General features: G+C 37.5%; 1 protein-coding gene across 5 annotated transcripts in view; it reads left to right on the top strand.

Moving 5' to 3' along the window:
• Cep162 (centrosomal protein 162) overlaps positions 1-18344 on the top strand; it is an 81329-nt gene that overhangs the window by 7179 nt on the left and 55806 nt on the right. For all 5 annotated transcript variants that reach the window (XR_002388004.2, XM_004860250.3, XM_021240688.2 and 2 more), the window contains exons 4-6: positions 1948-2091; positions 2419-2602; positions 4760-4827. Coding sequence is in view for 4 of the 5 variants with exons in the window: in XM_004860250.3 (XP_004860307.2) it covers positions 1948-2091; positions 2419-2602; positions 4760-4827 (396 nt within the window). In the remaining variant the exon portion in view is untranslated. The remainder of the gene's footprint in view (positions 1-1947; positions 2092-2418; positions 2603-4759; positions 4828-18344) is intronic.

An 18344-nucleotide genomic window follows, 5' to 3' on the forward strand; every position in this document is an offset into this window, starting at 1 on the left:
CTCCTCTGCAGACCCTGATGCTTCCTCGGTAACCTCCAGTATTTACTGATTTCTTTCCTTCTTTTCTTCAGGTGCATTAGACCTGGAAAAAGGATGGTTTGTTCTTCATTGCTTTTTCTAGACCTTTCTCCTTGCAATCTCCTTACAAAGCATGTCATCAGAGCCGTCAGTATTTGTCATTATTGTAGTTGTCTGCTGATGTCCAAGTTATTCCTTCTTCTTCAAAGAGACTAGCTCTTGTTTTACCATCAGTCTCCAATTCTCCTGTCTGATTTTGTTTGGCTTTATTAAGCACATAGTTAATCTCTCCAGTACCCTGGCTTTTGAGTTCCTTGAACCTTTTTATACCAAAAATCTGGTCATCCATAGTATTGCCCACCTAGTCCCTCTAATAGCTTTTCATGTCACTAATCATGAAGTCCAGTGACCAGCAAGCTGTAACCCTAGCCCTGTACTGTGCTCTCTGACCTTTCATCTTTCCCTTGCTCATGCCAGTGTGAGTCCTGGGCTTCTGATGTAGAGGGTTTATACATGTTTCCTTTTATTTCAACACTTCCTCTAAGATTGCTGTGGATTGGCCCCTTATCTCCATCAACTCTTAGCTCAATTGTTAACTTTTCCATGAAGGCATGGAATTTGCAGTGTCCTCACTCTTGCATTCCCTATCCCTCTTGTTTTAATTTTCTTCTTTGTACTTGCTGTTTTCTAATGTGCTATTACTTCTTTTACTTTTTTCCTGTCTCCATCTACATGAATATAAACATCACAAGGGCAGAGATTTTTTCCTATTGTATTCACTGATAAATCCCCAACATTTAAAATAATATCTGGCATGTAGTAGGCACCAGTAAATATTTGTTGTTGATAGCCTGCCTCTCCAAACTTTGTTTCGTAATGGTAAGGTGCTGCCTTGTATGGGCGACACTAATACTTTTCTAGGGACACAATTTAACAAATCTGAATAAAATAGATAATATTTAAAACCTATGTAAACAAAAATTGTAAGTTTTGCCCGGGATTCATTTTTTAAACTTTTTATTTTTAAAAAATTGTTCAAACCTATTCAGAAAGAAGTAAAATGTACCCATTGCCTTCCTACAACAACTAGTAACTCATGGCCAAACATGTTTCAAGTGTATCCTCTTTCTCCCCCTGCCATTATACTGAAACAAATCTCTAGCACCATATCACTTTTAGCCACAGATATTTCAAAATATCTCTTAAAGTCTCTATTTTTAAAATATTATGCAAGAAATATTAATAATTCCTTAATATCATCTGATACCTAATCAGTCACAGAACACTCAGTATGTTTAGTATGTATTAGCTTTTGAGAAAATTTCACATTCCAAAGTGCTGTGAGAGATTTTGATAACCTTTCCTCCCTCAACAACAGACACTCCTGCCATGGTGAGAATCTTTCCTGTAGTAAGCCACAGTTTCCAATGTTGTTGAAATAAATGATTTTTAAAGGTTTTTTTTTTTATATTTCCATCTTTTTAAAGTGAAGTTTATACTGACAAAGGATCTTGTTTAGGCTCTCTATATTAATTATTTATATCTGCTTTACGTTTTGTGTTAGGCTGCTTCATGCTATTATATTCCTAAAAAAGTTGCAAGTCAACAAAAGCTTTGTAACTAAAGCAAAGAAGAGGGAATAAAACCAAAGAAAAGTGGTGTGGCCAACTGCATTAAGTACTTATGCTTCAAAATAGTCTTTTAAAATCATGCAAATTTTTGAAATACTCCACTTATAAAAGATACACTGCAATCAAGTGAAATTATAGTTTTTCTTTTGTGAATTTTATATATGATGGATTTTTATTTAATATATTCATTTTGTAGCTACTGTCCACAAATTTAACATAATAGTATTATTGTGTTGGCATACTGACCCAAACAATTCTCTGAACACAAATACCAAACCATGTTAAATCCTATTCCTAGGACTGCTTGGAACAAACGTAAGCTATTTGAAAACAAAGACTTCTCACCAAGTGATGGAAATAGAAGATGAGTCTGCTGAAAAATCTCAGCTTCTTAAGAGCAGTGGAACCTCTATCTTAAGTGTTGACAGCTTGGAGACAAATGGTAAGAATGTGAAGAATATGAGTTGACAAATTATTAATATGCTTATATTTACAATTTTTATAAAAATTTACTCATAACTATCTTGGAGCCTCTTTTACTAAGGCATGTAGACAGATTTAGTATCTTCTCAGAGTTTTAGAATTACAACTCCTGAGAAGCCTTAAATTCTATAATATTGATTTCAATTACAGAGTTATTTGCTAGATGAGAGATTAGGAAAACTATTTGTAAAAATCTTCATTTTACTATATAATGCTGATAAATGTCTCATTTAAATTTTATCAAAATTCCATGTATTAATAAAGTATATTTTTGCTTTCTATTTAGAACTAATAGTTTCTGAGCTCAATCATAGTGTTCTTGGATTGGGATTGGACACATTAGAAGAACAAGAAGAAAAAGAGCAGTTTTTTGACAAGCTTGAGAAAGGTTTGACCTCTTCCATTGATTATTCAAGATTAAACAAGGAATTGGATTCCAGTGACTCTACACATTTTAAAGGTTTAAGCAGGTAAAGTAAATACAATATAAGCTATTAACTGACTTTTGTGTTTTTTTCTGTATTTTTGGAAACCTGATGCATTGACTCACATAGAAAAACCTAACAGACAAAATTAACTCTGTTCTCTGTTCTTTATTATGGTTAGGGTTTTTCTTATGTATGAACAGAATATTTTGATTTGTCGGTAGAAAACCCACTCTACCTATAAATACTACCTGAAATTTCATACCTAAGATACTATTGAAACTTAGTATATTGTAAAGTCCTACTGAGAAAAAAATGAAGTGATTTTCCACAAATAAAGTAAAATAATGAAGTGCAAGTTGTTATTATACATGGTTAATTTTTTTTTGAGACAGGGTCTCACTATGCAGTTCAGGGTGGCCTTGAACTCCTATGTAGCCCAAGCTAGCCTCGAACTCGTGGCAATCCTCCTGCCTCAGCCTCTCAAGTGCTAGGATTACAGACATGCACCACCATGCCTGCCTCAGGTTGCTATTATAAACGCAGGAGAAAATAGAAAAAAAAAAAAAACCGAAGTCAGTAGTAGGGAGTCTGACCGCTATGTATGGTTGACTCTATTGGTTATCAGGACAGCTCATTAATCCTAGAAATCCTCCTAGTTGACTGAGTTGGTCATCTCTCAAGAATAGTAGACCATTGCCATTCTCAAAACCTTTGTGGGCCCAGGGATTTAGCTCAGTGGTTTCGCCACCTGCTGCGCAAGCGGAAGGACCCGAGTTCGATACCCGGTACCACAAAAAAAAAACCTTTGTGATAACTCACGTCTTTAATGTCCTCACATTAGTCATCCATGTAATTGTTTTGTTATAAATGAAAAGCAGATTATGATTTTATTTTAATTTTGAGAATACAAAAGTATGATTGAGAGTAAAGAGAAGCATAACTGCTAGTTATTAGAATGCCTAGTCCCAGCATGATTAGTTTCTTACAGAAAATAGATAAAGCAATACATTTACTAGCATGAAATGTGCAGGGTCTGAAACTGATACCCTACTTGCAAACTTTGTGGATATTGGCAATAAACACAAGATTCCTCAGTCAGAAGCAGAAGGCCTTACTTCTCAGTGCAAAACTAATACCCCACGGTCATGTTTATCTGCATCAGTTCCTGTACCCCATGAGTTCTGCCCAGGCCAGGCAAAGGATCCACAGTGGGTGTCTGCACATGCAGTGGGTTGTGTTACAGGAGAGATACACTGAGCTTGGGGAATCCATTGCTGCTTTTATAGTAAATGGAAACAAGCTTGCTTCTGGGGTAGAAACATTTCCTCACAGCTCAAGATTAATTGCTACAAACATCACACTGAGAAAGGCTAAGGTAAAGAATGGTTAGGGCCTTGCATTATTGGGATACTTGGAAACAAGGTGCAGGGATGTGCATTGCCTATGGCCATTGCCTCTTAACAGTGATATCACAGATTAAGCATGCATAAGCTTTATGGCCACAATTTGTCTCTGAATATTTCTTTACTTTTTCTTATCAATAATATTCTTAACCATTTGTATGTTTGCTCCAAAATAGGCTAGTCAGAGTGCAGCATGGCGTGGAATATACATTTTGCTGCTATTATCATTGTTACATTTTTATAGTTTGTCAGGTCTGCTAATGATTTCACTAAAGACAGAGTTAATTGACTGGAAAAGGTAGAATTGATTCCTTAGTTTGAAAGAACTAATTAGTATATGAACTAATATGTCCTGTATAATCTAAACATGCTCAAGCTCATTTGTCCCCTTGCTTTTAAGTTTTTCTTGAACTAAGGCTTATATTTGCTTCTGTTTCAAGATTAAATTGGGTATTAACATGTGAATGCTGGGGGTAATTTTTCTTGGTCTTTATGTAGATTTCATTGGATCTCATAACTTGAGGTCAGTTGTTAATCTTTAGAGAAGAAGAGATTTCTGGGCTATAAAATAATGTATACACATAGAAATGCACACATTTATGTACAAAATAGTTTGTGTTTATATGTAAATTTAAGAAAAGTTGGTTTTTTTAATTACTTTTATACCTAGAGTTGACCTTAGGCTTTGAGGATCCTTTATTTTCAAAACATTTTTCTTAGATTTCCAAGTTTTTAGTTTTTAATAAAACGAGTACTTGAAACATAATTTTACAAGTTAATTAAATGTTTTTTCCAGTTATCGGGCTAATGTAGGACTAATTGAAGATGAACATGAGAATGAATCAAAACATGAACAACTCCCAGGTAATTTCATTGGCTTTAGATTTTACAATATTTGAGAAAGTAGTACAGGTACAGCTTTTAAATAAAGGCATTTATAAGAAAATAATGAAATATTTTGGAAAGAGCTTTGACCAGGTAGAATGGAGTTGACCTATATTATAATCTGAGCTGCTAATTAATTATCAAAAGTGAATTTCGGTCTCATTTGTTGAAAGTGGGCAGTGGATCGATTAGAAAGACAGGAGAAAGGGTTTTTTTGTGTGCCAAGGCTGGAAATTGAAGTCAGGACAAAGAGCTGCAAAGAACATGGCAGTGGGCATATACGTGATTTTTCATATTTTGACTTTGAGCATGTCTCCACTATTTATACTTAGAATGATTTTCTTGTAAGGATGTATAGCTAACTGGGCTTTGCTTTTTAGTTTAATATGGCCATCTCTGACTTTTAATTGATATGTTTCTACCCTTTACAAAAATGTATGGGTTGATATGGGTTGTTGCTGCTTTGCCATTGTTTTCTATCTTTTCATTATTTTTTGTTGCTTTTGTCCTGCATTCTGTTGAATCACATTCCATTTTAAAAATTTATACATATTTGTAGTACATAATGTTTACAATCTTTGTGGAGAATTGGTACATGTACATAATCCATCTTTTTTTCCCAAGGTTTTCTGTTTTTTTTATTTTATATTATTTTATTAGTACTTCTTTGAGGTACATGAAATTTACATTCATCTTAGGGTGTAGGTACATGTACGTAACATAGCTTGATTCTTTTTAATCCTTTTCCCCTCCTCACCACCTCCCTCCCTCCATCTCTGAATCCTCTTTTCCTGTTTTCATTCTTATGTTATTATTATTTTTTAGTTCGTGTCATATAATATTTACATTAATTGTGGGTATTTGGTACATGTAATTGACACATCTTAAACCTTTTTACTTCCCCTTCTCACCCACTCCTTGCATTCATTTTCCTGGATCCATTCCCATTTGCAAAAGATTTATCTCCTTGTTTCCTTTATAAATCCTTTCTTTTGCTCTTTATATGTACTTTGCCGTATTCAAATAAGATCCCATATGGTATTTAAGTTTGTGTGTGTGATGTATTTCTCTTAACATTTTATTTTTCAGTTGTATCCACTTTCCTACAAATGTCTAGAATTTGTCCTTCTTTATAGCCAAGTGCTCTGCTATTCTATTATGTATGCATGCCACATTTTTTTATCCATTTATCTGTTACTGGGCATACAGGCTGCTTCCAGGATTTAGCTATTATGAATTGTGCTGTAGTAAACATTGGTATTCATGTATCACTATAGTATGATGCCTCTAGCTCTTTGGGAAGACACTTAAAAGGGGAATAGCTGGGTCAAATGGAATTTCTAGTTTTAAGTTTTTTGAGGAATCTCTATTTTATTTTTAGTTTACGGGGTGAGAGATATAGGTTCAGCTTCAGTCTTCTGCAAATAGCCAGTTTTGCCAGTACCATTTGTTGAGTAGACTATCCTCCAACTTACGTTTTTGGCCCCTTTGTCAAAGATCAAATACCTGAATGTGTCTGGGGATTGTTTCTGTAGTCTCTGTTCTGTTCCATTGCCCCACAAGTCTCTTTTTGTGCCAGTACCATGCCATTTTTATCACTGCTGCTTTGAAGTTAGGTATTGTGATGCCTCCTGCATTACCTGGGATTGCTTTTACTATTCAGAGTCTCTTCTGGTTCCTATGAATTTTAGGATTGTTTTCTTTAGTTCTGTGAAGAATGCTGTTGATTGGGATTGCACTGAATCCATGTATCAGTTTTGTGAGTAGAGTCATTTTGCAAATATTCATTCTGCCTATCCAGGAGCAGGGGCCATCCTTGCATTTTCTGCTGTTCTCTTCAGTCTCCTTTTTCAGAGTACTGTAGTTTTCTTTGTAGATGGCTTTCACTCCCTTAATTAGGTTAATTCCTAGGTTTTTTTTTTTTCTTCTTCTTTTTTTTTTTCTTTTTTGGTACCAGGGATAGAACTTGGGTCCTTGCGCTTGCTCAGCAAGTGGCAAAACCACTGAGCTAAATCCCCAGCCCTCTTTTTTCTTGATGTTATTGTAAATGGTATTGTTTTCCTAATTTCTTCCTCATTGAATTCATTGTATTGATTTTTCTGTGTTGATTTTGTATCATGCTACATTGCTGAATATGGTTATTCTGAGTTTTTTGGTAGAATTACTTTGGGTCTTCTATGTAGAGTATCATGTCATCTGCAAATATGATAATTTTATTTTCTTTCCTGTATATATCTCCTTTATTTCTTTCTCTTGCCTAATTGCTCTGGCTAATACTTTTAGTACTGTATTGAATAGAAGTGGAGATAGTGGGCATCCTTGTCTTGTTCCTTAACTTTAGCTTTTAGTATGATGTTGGCTATTGATTTGTCATAAATGGCTTTAACCAGACTCAGGTAAGGTCCTTCTGTACCTACTTTCTTCAAAGTTTTTATCATGAAGGGGTGTTGGATTTTGTCAAATACCTTTTCTGCATCTATTGATATGATCATATGGTTTTTGTCCTTTTTTATGTGGTGTGTTATATTTATTGATTTGCATGTATTGAACCATCCTTGCAGCTCTGGGATGAAACATACTTGTTCATGATGTATGATCCTTTTGGTGATGTGTTGCATGTTATTTTCCAGTATCTTGCTAAGGGTTTTGCATCTGTGTTCATTAAGGAGATTGGTCTGTAGTTTTCTTTTTTTGTTGTTGTATCTTTGTTTGGTTTTGGGATCAGAGTTATGTTTGCTTCCAAAAATGAGTTTGGAACCACTCCTTCCTTTTAAATTTATTTAATAGTTTGAAGAGTATTGGTGATATATCATCCTTAAAGCTTTTGGAGAATCCATCAGGTTCTGGCCTTTTTTTTTAGTTGGTAGTTTTTTTTTTATTACCGTCTCAATTTCATTGCTTATTATTGGATTGTTTAATATTTTTATGTCTTCTTGGTTTTGTTTTGGTAATTTGTTTGAGTCTAGGAATCTGTCTGTTTCATCAAGGTTTTCCAATTTGTTGGCATACAAATTTTCATAGTAGTTACTGTCTTCTGGATTTCACTGTATCTGTTGTGATTTCACCTTTTTCATTTCTAATTGCAGTAATGTGAGTCTTCTCTCTCTTTTGGTAAGTGTGGCTAAGGCTTTATCTGTTTTGTTTATTCTTTCAAAGAACCAGCTCTTCAATTTGTGGATTCTCTGTATTGTTTTTAGTCTCAATTTCATTAATCTCCACACTGATCTTTATATGTTCCTTCCTTAATTTTAGTTTGGGCTTGGATTGTTGTTGTTTCTTAAGTATCTTGGAAGTTCCCCATTAGGTTATTTATTTGGCTCGCTGTTTTCCTAATATGAAAAACAATTGCAGTGACCCTCCATTTTAGGACTGCTATCTTTATGTCCCATAGTTTCTGATATATTGTACTGGCATTGTCATTTACTTTCAGAAATAGCTCAATTTCTCCCTTGATTTCTTCTGTGAGCCACTGAGTGTTCAAGAATGTGTTACTGTTACAGAAATCTGGGAAAGAAATACATAGAGACACAGAATTTGGATAAAGTAATAAAAATCCCCCCCCCCCCCCCAGCAGGCGGGTGTGGGAATGCCAGAAACCAGTCTGGTCAGTATCCAGCCCCCTTTGTTCAGTTTCCCTTTTTATATCCTTTTTAGCCATTATCTCATCCCTAGTGGTCTTTGATGTGTAAATACAATTCCAGTTCCTATTTACAAGTTAGAGACACAGGATAGGCACATATACATTGTAAATTTACCTTGGCATGATAACTTTGTTAGGTTAATGAAGTTACCAGTTAGAGTCAGATAATAGTCACCTTAAACAAGGAATTACAGGAAAAGCAAATCTTAAAAGAACACATTACTTACTTTGTTTCTACAACTACCTTAATATTCAATTTATTAAGTTAGCTGAAACTTTTTTGCATCATTCCTCCCTCTGTATACTTCGGGATAATTCTTTTATCCATTACAAGTTTTATCCAGTTTATCTGCATTTTTTAACACTAGCATTTTGTAGTCCTGAGCTGTAGCACTGTGCTACTGTATAAATTTTGAAATCCATTGGATGACACAAGGACCAAACATTAATATTAATATTATAACAAGAAGGGGACTCAGAAGAGGTCCTATCCAAGTTTTTTTATCTTGTCCAAGTAAAATTAATCTCATAGGACAGCTCTCCTATACCAAATTTCTCATCAAGAGCCTTGATCTGATCTTTTAATTTGTCTAATGATTTTTGTATTATAGCAGATTTATTAGTATATTAACAACTCTTTTTACCAAGAAATAAGCAAGTCCCTCCTTTCTGGGCTGTGAGCAGATTGAGAGAGAGCATGCCTATTTTGTAATGACATTGGCCAGTGAATGTAGTTAGGTTTTTAAAGCCTGAAGTGTGTCTCAGATTTCCTCAAGATCTTTTTAAATTTCTTGTCCTAATGAAATATATTACTCCTTGTAGCCAAATAAGATCCCATGGGGCTGGCATATACATAGATATAGGATTACATTGACCTTGTTTACAATTGTTACAATTACCAGTGGCTCGTCCAGCAAAGGAGCCCTTGATCCAAACTTGGGTTTTTTCTTTGTAATATAATTTTTCATTGTGTAAGACCGCTGTCCTTACCAAACGCTCCGAGAAGCTGACTATAGCGAAGCACACCCAGGGGTCCCAGCGGTGCCTCCTGAATGTAAGGCCAAGGGCCTTACCAAATGCTCCAAGGAGCTGAAGTGGAGCACACCTGGGGATCCCAGCGGTGCCTCCAGAATGTAAGACCAAGGGCCTTACCAAGTGCTCCAAGGAGCTGAAGTGGAGCACACCCGGGGATCCCAGCAGTGCCTCCAGAATGTAAGGCCAAGGGCCTTACCAAATGCTCCAAGAAGCTGAAGCGGACAAGTTGGAAAGTGAAACAGACCTTAGTCTGGCCAGACAGCACTCTCAAAGCAAAGTAGTTTAGAGAGGCAATCAGTCCAGAGTCCGAGGCTCTTTTTATAGGGGCTTGCAGGAAAGTTAACAGGCGAAATTTACAGAAGAAGGAACAAAGGTTAGTGGTCTTACATTTGTATGTTAATTAGCCTGACATGTACTGATAGTCAGCGGATGCTTTGTAGATTGTTCTATAGATAGTGGTGTCCGGAACAAAGAGTTGGATAATTATGGCTGATAGGATCTTATCTAGTGTCCTGGAACTAAGAAGCATCTTTATCTATTTACTCACATTCAATCACAGTTGGGGCTAGGGGAGTTTTATGATTACAGAGTTATGCAGTCCTACAATTAGAATAGCCCCCCACAGTCAGAAGTTACCCCAGATCCCCCACAATGTTTTTATAAAGAATATTGTAAACAGATAGCCTTCCGTTTCTCATTTTACTGTTTTAAAAGTCACATATTGTTCATCAAACTTTTTATAACTAGGCCTAAACACCCATAGTTCAAAAACAAACGTAAGGCAGTGGTGATCTGGCACAACACAATAATCCATGTCATCCTTGTTGGTATTCTTCAGCTGTGCGTTGACTCACCAGCCTCCGGTGTGGTGAGAGCAGGGCTTTGAGTGCGTTGCCTTTTTTGGCTTTTAGCATAAGCTTTATTGTTACCTTGTGCAACAAAGTCTTTGCCTTTTTGATGTCCTGAACAGTATATTACTGTGCCTTTGCTAGGTTTTCACACTGTCTCTAGCAACTGTATAATTTTCTGTTTATTTTTAATTAGCTTCCCTTCTGCCATGAGAAGACCTCACTCTCGGTAAATCATGCCAATGATGTATAATGTAGCAAATGCATAGCAAAAGTCCGTATATATATATATATACCTTTTTTACCCTTTGCCCATCGGAGTGCCTGTATGAGTGCCCAGAGCTTAACACATTGAACCGACGGCCCTGGCTAGGACCACCTCATCCTTCATGGTTATTGCATATCCAACATGATGAACCCCATTTTTTACGAAGCTGCTCCCATCCATGAACAGAACGAGGTCAGCATCAGACAAGGGTGTCATTTGCAAGTCAGGGCGGCTGGAAAAGAGCTCATCAGTGACACTCAAGCAGTCATGATCGGGAGGGCCTGTCTCCGTGGTCAAGAAGGTAGCAGGATTTAAAGTTTTTGTAGAAATAAACCACATGTGGGGATTCTCACAGAGAAGGGCTTGATACTGAATAACCCAATTATTTGAGAACCAATGATGCTGCCTTGTGTTCAGCAGTTCTGGGACCTGGTGTGGAACCTGTACAGTCAGTTCCTGACCTAAAGTCAGCTTGTCTGTTTTTTTGAATCAACAGAACTGAAGTTGCTAAGGCCCAAAACCATGAGGCCATCCTTTTGTTACTGAATCTAAATTTTTAGACAAATATGCCACCGGTTGATTCTGTGGGCCTACTTCTTGGGTCAGCATTTCAAGGGCCACATGTTTTTGGTTTTTTTTCAGTCACATATAGAATAAAAGGCCGCTTTACATCTGGTATGCCTAGGGCTGGGGTAGCTGTCTAAGTCAATTTTAAATTTTTTAAAAAGCTTTTTCCTGTTTTACAGGCCAATGTAGATGATTTTCCCCTTGTCCCTTTAGGGCTCCATAAAGGAGTTTAGAGATTTCTGTGCAACCCGGAATCCAAATTTTACAGAAGCCTGCTGCCCCAAGAAACCTTCTCAGCTGTTTCTTTGTTTGGGGTTTAGTGATGGCTCTAATAACCTGTTTTTTTATTTTTTAGGCAACACATGCCCTGTGTTATTTGAAATTTTAAATATTTAACATGTTGTACACAAATCTGGGCTTTTTTCCATGATACCTTATATCCAGTTTTCCTGTAAGTGCAGCAACAACCTTTTGGTGCCTTCCCAGCACTGTTCTTGGGTTAAGCTACATAACAGTAAGTCAGCCACATACTGCAGTAGGACACAGCTATGTTGTTCCACGGGGAAGGCAAGCAAGTCCTTGGCTAGGGCTTCCCCAAAAAGCGTGGGTGAGTTTTAAATCCCTGTGGCAATCTAGTCCAAGTAAACTAAGTATTTTTCCCATCACTCCGGTCTTCCCATTCAAATGCAAAGATGGGTTGACTGAGGCCAGTGATGAGAAGGCAAAAGAAGGCATCTTTTAAATCCAAACAAGTAAACCATGCTGTTTCTGGAGGTATCAGACTCAACAAAGCATAGGGGTTAGGGACCACTGGGTGCAGCAATACTGTTCTGTCATTTACAGCCTGTAGATCTTGCACTGGCCTGTAGTCCCCATTCGGGTCTCCGAACAGGCAGCAAAGGGGTGTTCCAAGGTGACGTACATTCTCTAATAAGTCCAAATTCCTTTAATCTCATGATATGGGGTTTAATTCGGGCTTGCCTGGACATTGGGTATTGTTTTACAGCAATGGGGCTGAATTGTCTTTTAATTTTATAACTGTGGGTGGATGATTCTTAGCTAAGCCTGAGGGTGATTTCTCTGTCAATACTCTAGGAAACATAGTTTTTAATTCTTGTGGAGCCTGGAAAACATCATCTGTATTGTAACACTGCCATTCACCCTCTTTTAGTTGTTACCATCATGATGAGTTCTCTTCCTGGGTCTAAATGCAGAGATACATTTCCTCATTGGGTGAAAGTTATTGTAGCTCCCAATTTAGATAATAAATCTCTTCCTAGTAAGGGGCTAGGACATTCTGGCATATATAAGAATTCATGTTTCACTTTATGTCCTCCAATTTCACATGTCCTTTCATAGCAAAACTGCCGTTTTTTTGAAATCCCAGTGGCACTAATCACTTGGATGCGCTCTCTGCTCAGAGGGGCAACTGGAGCTGTTACTACTGAATGTTCTGCGCCACTCTCCACTATTAAGGACAGATTTTGGCCCCCTATCTATATATCCACCATGAGCTCATGGGGGCCTAGCTGCATTGAGCCCGGTCTGTGTCAGTAACTGTCCTCCATCACAGCCAACAATGTGCCAGTATCCTTTCTTTTCTTCAAGTCCCACTTTTTTTTCCCTTGAGTCTTGTCTTTTTTTCTTTCTTTCTTGGCTCCCATAGTTACTGCTATCTTTCTTCCTGGCTCTCTTTCTCTTTTACTGTCTCTATTCACAAACACTTTCCCAGCTGATTGCAACAGTTGTGTTATATTCATGTCTTCCCAAGTCTCCTGTCTTTGGATTTTTTTTTTCTAATGTCTGGTGCTGACTAGGTTACAAAAGTTGTATTAATTAGCTGATGGTTTTCAGGAACAGTAGGATCAAAAGGTGTATACATTCTGTTAACTTTACAGAGCTACTTATAAAATCTCTCAGGGCTCTCATTGGACTCCTGTTGTGTTTCTAGCACTTTAATCATATTTGTAGGCCTTTTATTTGCAGCCCGCATTCCTGTTAAAAGGGCTGTCTGATAATTTTTCAAGTTTTCCTGTCCTGCTTGGGTATTAGGATCCCAGTTGGGCCGCACATTTACTGGGAATTGCTGTTCATATCAAGCATCTGGATTCTGCATAGCACCCGGTATTCTAGTGGCATTAACTTTTTAATTTTTTCTAAAACTCTCTATATTTTTTAGAGGTTAAAAAAGTTCTACAAAGTTTTTTACAGTCCTCCCAATTAGGACAATGGATAGCAAAGATGGAATCAAATAATTGAAGCATTTTGGAGGGGTCTTGGCAGAGAATAAATGACTTTTTTCTCTGGACCAAGCCTCTTTTTTTATCCTTTTTAAAGTCAGATCTCAAATATCACACCTTGGTCTGACATATTTGTCCCTTTTTTCAACAGTTTTTTTTAACTCACTATAAAGCAGGTCATATTGTAACCTGTTGGCTCTTAAACCCTTTGAAGATGGCCAATGTACACATGTTATACTAACATATTTAGAATTTAACCCTTTGATGACAACTAATGTAAACATTTAAACCTTTTATAACATAGTTGAAACCAACAAACATACATTTTTTTTGATAAATCACTTTCGCACATCTTTTGACATACCTAGGCCTTCTGGTCTTGTATATCTTTTTATCTTTTTAACAAGACAAACATACAAAATTTTTTTATATCACAATTATATCTCTTTTACTTATAGCTTTTAAATATATATTTTTTATCTCACTATAGACCTTTTATTACAAACTAGTCTTTAGCTGTTAAAATTTTAAAGTGTACCTTTTTTCATTTTCAGACTGTTACACTTTAAATTTGGTTCACTGCCAATAGAATGGTAGTAACCGTGAGGGTTTTTTTTTTAATCAACAAAGTACAGACAAGAGCAAGTTAACCTTATAATTACAATTGAAGAATTTGCAATGTACAATACTTTAAGCACACCAATTAAACATCAACTCAAACTGAAACACAGATACATTTATCAATTAACTAAAATTTGTAACTTTTTAAACTGAAACATTTATCAATTAAAATTTCTAACTTTTCCAAACTGAAACACAGATACATTTATCAATTAGCTAAAATTTGTAACGCTTGTAAAATTTTTTACTTTCTCTGGCTTTATGTCCTTCAGAGCTATTTTAGCTGTTTTTAATCCATTACTTTTTTTTTTTTACTAATTTTTCAAATTTGAGTGTAAGCCCTGTTCGATCCTCTCTGAGTCTGACCACAGCATGGTTCTCTGAAACCAAGCAGTTTTCATGCTTTTGTCCCCACCTCCTCCAAACCCGTGAATTTAGCAACTCAAAAAGAGGGGGAAAGTCTAAATTCTCTAGGTCTGGATCTGAAAGGACCGGTTACTTTTCAGCATAGTCCCCTTTCTGACAGAGGACCAGGATGTTGCTTTTCGCTTCTGGGGCGCACATATGAAGCCAAGGAGGCATTTTGTGGCACAATTTGAGCCATAAATCAATATAGGGAAATTGATCTGGATGTTCCTGTCCAGGGGTGGTGACTGTTAGCCAGACAGACCAGACGAGACTCTCACCTAGGGATCTCTCAGTTGGCCAAGCTAGGCAAAGCTTGGGCCATTTTAATTCACAAAAGGCTCTAAGTTTTGGGGTTTCATCTTAATACCATAATTTTCAGTAAAACCTTTTTTAAAATTTCTAAGCATGCATTCGAAAACAGTAGGATGAGATGTTTCTGTCTCCACGATCGATCGGCAGATCAGAGTGTTGGTGTGTGTATGGGTACCCTTGTATGGAGATGCAAGACAAACAAAGGTGGGGGATCACTCGCTCGCCTGTCTGGCTGCGGGCTTCTCGGCCATTTAAGGTCCATTCAGGCTAAGGTGGGCTATCGCCTAAGCTCACCATTGTGCCTTTGTTAAAGGCGACCACACACAAATTCTGCGATTCAGGGAGGACTCTAAGCACAAGCACTTCCTCCATCTGTCTTGTTCCGCAGCTTGTTTCACACACTCTCCTATCCAGAACTCTTTTACTTACACATTTATTCAGAAGTTATCACATTCCCTCCCGGTGAGCCCCTAACCGTAACCAAAACAAATGAAAGAAGCTACCTCCCCAAATGGCAAAGCACAGGGGTGATCAGGCCTCTGTACTATGTTTGCCCAAAGTTCACAAAGTGAACCAAAACAAATGGGAGGAGCTATCTTCCCAAATGGCAAAGCACAAGGAGTGATCAGGTCCCTGTGCTGTATTTGTCCAAAGTTACAAAATACAAATTCACAAGGTGAAGCCGAAAGTTTAAGGACTAGGAGGTTTCCCGGGGATTCTCACCCAGCAAAGGAAAGAGACAGATGAGACACCAAGAGCAGCAGTCCTCCTTCTGTAGTCTCTTAGGGTTCGGGCAAACCTCCGCCCGGTGAGCAGATCTCTGTGTCCTGTTGGGGAGCCTAGGAAATTAGTCCCAGGGGCGCACCTTTCCTCTCGCCTTTCCTCTCCATGAGACAGAGAGCCACTCCCTCCAGTGGGGTTTGGGCCCATCCCCAAAAAGGCTATTTCATTCCCAGTTCCCAGCCAACACACCAAATGTTACAGAAATCTGGGAAAGAAATACATAGAGACACAGAATTTGGATAAAATAATAAAATTTTTTTCTCGAGCGGGTGGGAACGCCAGAAACCAGTCTGGTCAGTATCCGAGCCCCCTTTGTTCAGAGTTTCCCTTTTTATATCCTTTTTAGTCATTATTTCATCCCTAGTGGTCTTTGATGTTTAAATACAATTCCAGCTCCTATTTACAAGTCGCAGACACAAGATAGGCACATATACATTGTAAATTTACCCTGTGTAAGACTGAGGGCCTTACCAAATGCTCCGAGGAGCTGATTGCAGTGAAGAACACCCGGGAAGGAACACACTGGACAAGATGGAAAGTAAAACAGACCTTTATTAGTCTGGCCAGACAATACTCTCAAAGCAAAGTAGCTTAGAGAGGCAACTGGCTCAGAGTCTGAGGCTGTTTTTATAGGGGGTCGCAGGGGAAGTTGGCAAGCAGAAATACAGAAGTGGAGGAGAGAGATAAAACAGACCTTTTACGTATTGTCCTTAAGATAACATATTCAGATATGGAGATGGGCAAGCATGACAGAACACTAAGCACACAAAACAGACCTTCCTGGCACAACAACAAGCACATCCCTGTAACTTGATGTCTACCTGGTGATCCGTAACAGAAGCAGACAAGTTGGGGCCCTATTTCAAAGATGGAGTAACTGTTGTTCAGTCTTACACCTGGTGTGGTAACTTTGTTAGGTTAATAAAGTTACGGGTTAGAGTTAGAAAATCGTCACCTTAAACAAGGAGTTACAGAAAAAGCAAATCTTAAAAGAACACATTACTTATTTTGTTTCTACAACTACCTTAATATTCAATCTATTAAGTTATCTAAAACTTTTTTGTATCATTACTGAGTTGCCAAGTGCTTCTAAATTTTCTGTGATTTTTTTTTCCTTTGGTTGGTTTTTATTTTCATTGGTCTCATAGTAAACTTGATGATTTAGGTTCTTTCATATTTATTTAAGCAGGCTTTGTGGATATCTTAGTTATTGTTCTCATTGCTGAAACAAAATACCCAACACCCAAAGTTAAAGAAGGAAAAGATTGATTTGGAAAAACAGTTTGTAGAGGTTTTAGTCCACAGTCAGCTGGCTCCAAAGTAAGGGGCATCACAGAGGAGAAATAGTCCATGGCAACCAGGCAAGCAAAGGCAGCAAGCAGCGAGTCCTTTAGCAGCTTCTTTCTACCCCTTTTTATATTCTATTTAGGCTACCAGGCTTACAGTGGTGACGGAGCCCACCGTCACCTGTCGAACAGTACCTGAATGGGGGAGTGAGGATGAAGAAAAATAAAGACAAAGAGATAGAGTCGGGAGGGCTCCCAGAGACTGAGCGCCCAAGTTTATTTTTCACCTTTCTTTTATACACTAGGTGAGTTTGGTCATTAATCATGACCCTTATGCAGAGACACCTGCTTCCTTGTTCTCTAGCTCTTTGGAAATTCCCCACCTTCATGGGCTTTCTTGTTTCTCAGGGTTACAGAACGTTCATCATGTTTCCAGGACAATTTCTAAAGGTAAACATCTAAGTTGGCAAGGACGCGGTTCCTCATAACATAGTCTCCTAGCTCTATACAATGGAGGGTAAGATTTAACATGGGGCCTCTGTGGCTAACACCGCTCTCCACACAGTGGGTACCAAACTAATCAGTGGACTGATTTAGTAATCACACACCCTTAATCCCAGCACCCTTAATCTTAGCATTACACCATGAATCAGTCATACCTTGGGCTAGTCTAGATCTAGCCACCTCTGAAAAAGCCCCATCGATGACCACATAGGCTTTGAGGGGACAGGTAAACACAACCCATAAAAATGGGCTAGTGTATGATCTACTTTAAAGAAGGTTCCATGTACTGCAAAGAATGTATACTCTGTAGTGGGATAGAACACTCTGTAGATTATCTATTAAATCCATGTGTTCAAGGGTATGGTTCAGCTCTGATATTTCTTAGTTGATTTTTTTGTTTAATTAATCTGACTCTGTGGAAGTGGAGTATTAAGATTCCCCACTGATTATGTTAGTATTTATTTGTTCTTTGATGTCCAGTATATTTGTTTTATGAATATAGCTGCTCCAGTATTTAGTACATATATATTTATCAGTGTTATCTCTTCTTGTTGGATTATTCCTTTAACTAGTATAATTAGTTTAATTGGTATATAGTGACCTTCTTTGTCTCTTACCAGTTTTAGTTTGAAGCTTACTTTGTCTAAGATTAGACTTGCCACCCCTGCTTGTTTTCAGGGTCCTGGTACATGAAAAGTTTTTTTCCATCCTTTGACTTTTAGTCTGTGAATATCTTTTTGGATTAGGTAAGTTTCTTGCAGACTGTTGAATTATGGTTTTTGATCAATTCTGCCAATGTTTGCCTTTTAATTGAAGAGTTTAGTCCATTAACATTGAGTTATTACTGAGGGGTGTTGATTAATTCCTTTTGCTCTTTCTCTGTTCTTGACTGCTTTATTTTTCTTTTCCTGGTTTTTGTTTGTTCATTTGTTTGTTTTTCTTTCTATTGGCCATGCTTTTGTATTCATTCTGTCTGGATTTTTG

The sequence above is a fragment of the Heterocephalus glaber genome, unplaced genomic scaffold, assembly GCF_053883595.1.
Source record: "Heterocephalus glaber isolate CG9 unplaced genomic scaffold, H.glaber_assembly_v1.0 deba00001523, whole genome shotgun sequence".
Classification (NCBI taxonomy): domain Eukaryota; kingdom Metazoa; phylum Chordata; class Mammalia; order Rodentia; family Bathyergidae; genus Heterocephalus; species Heterocephalus glaber.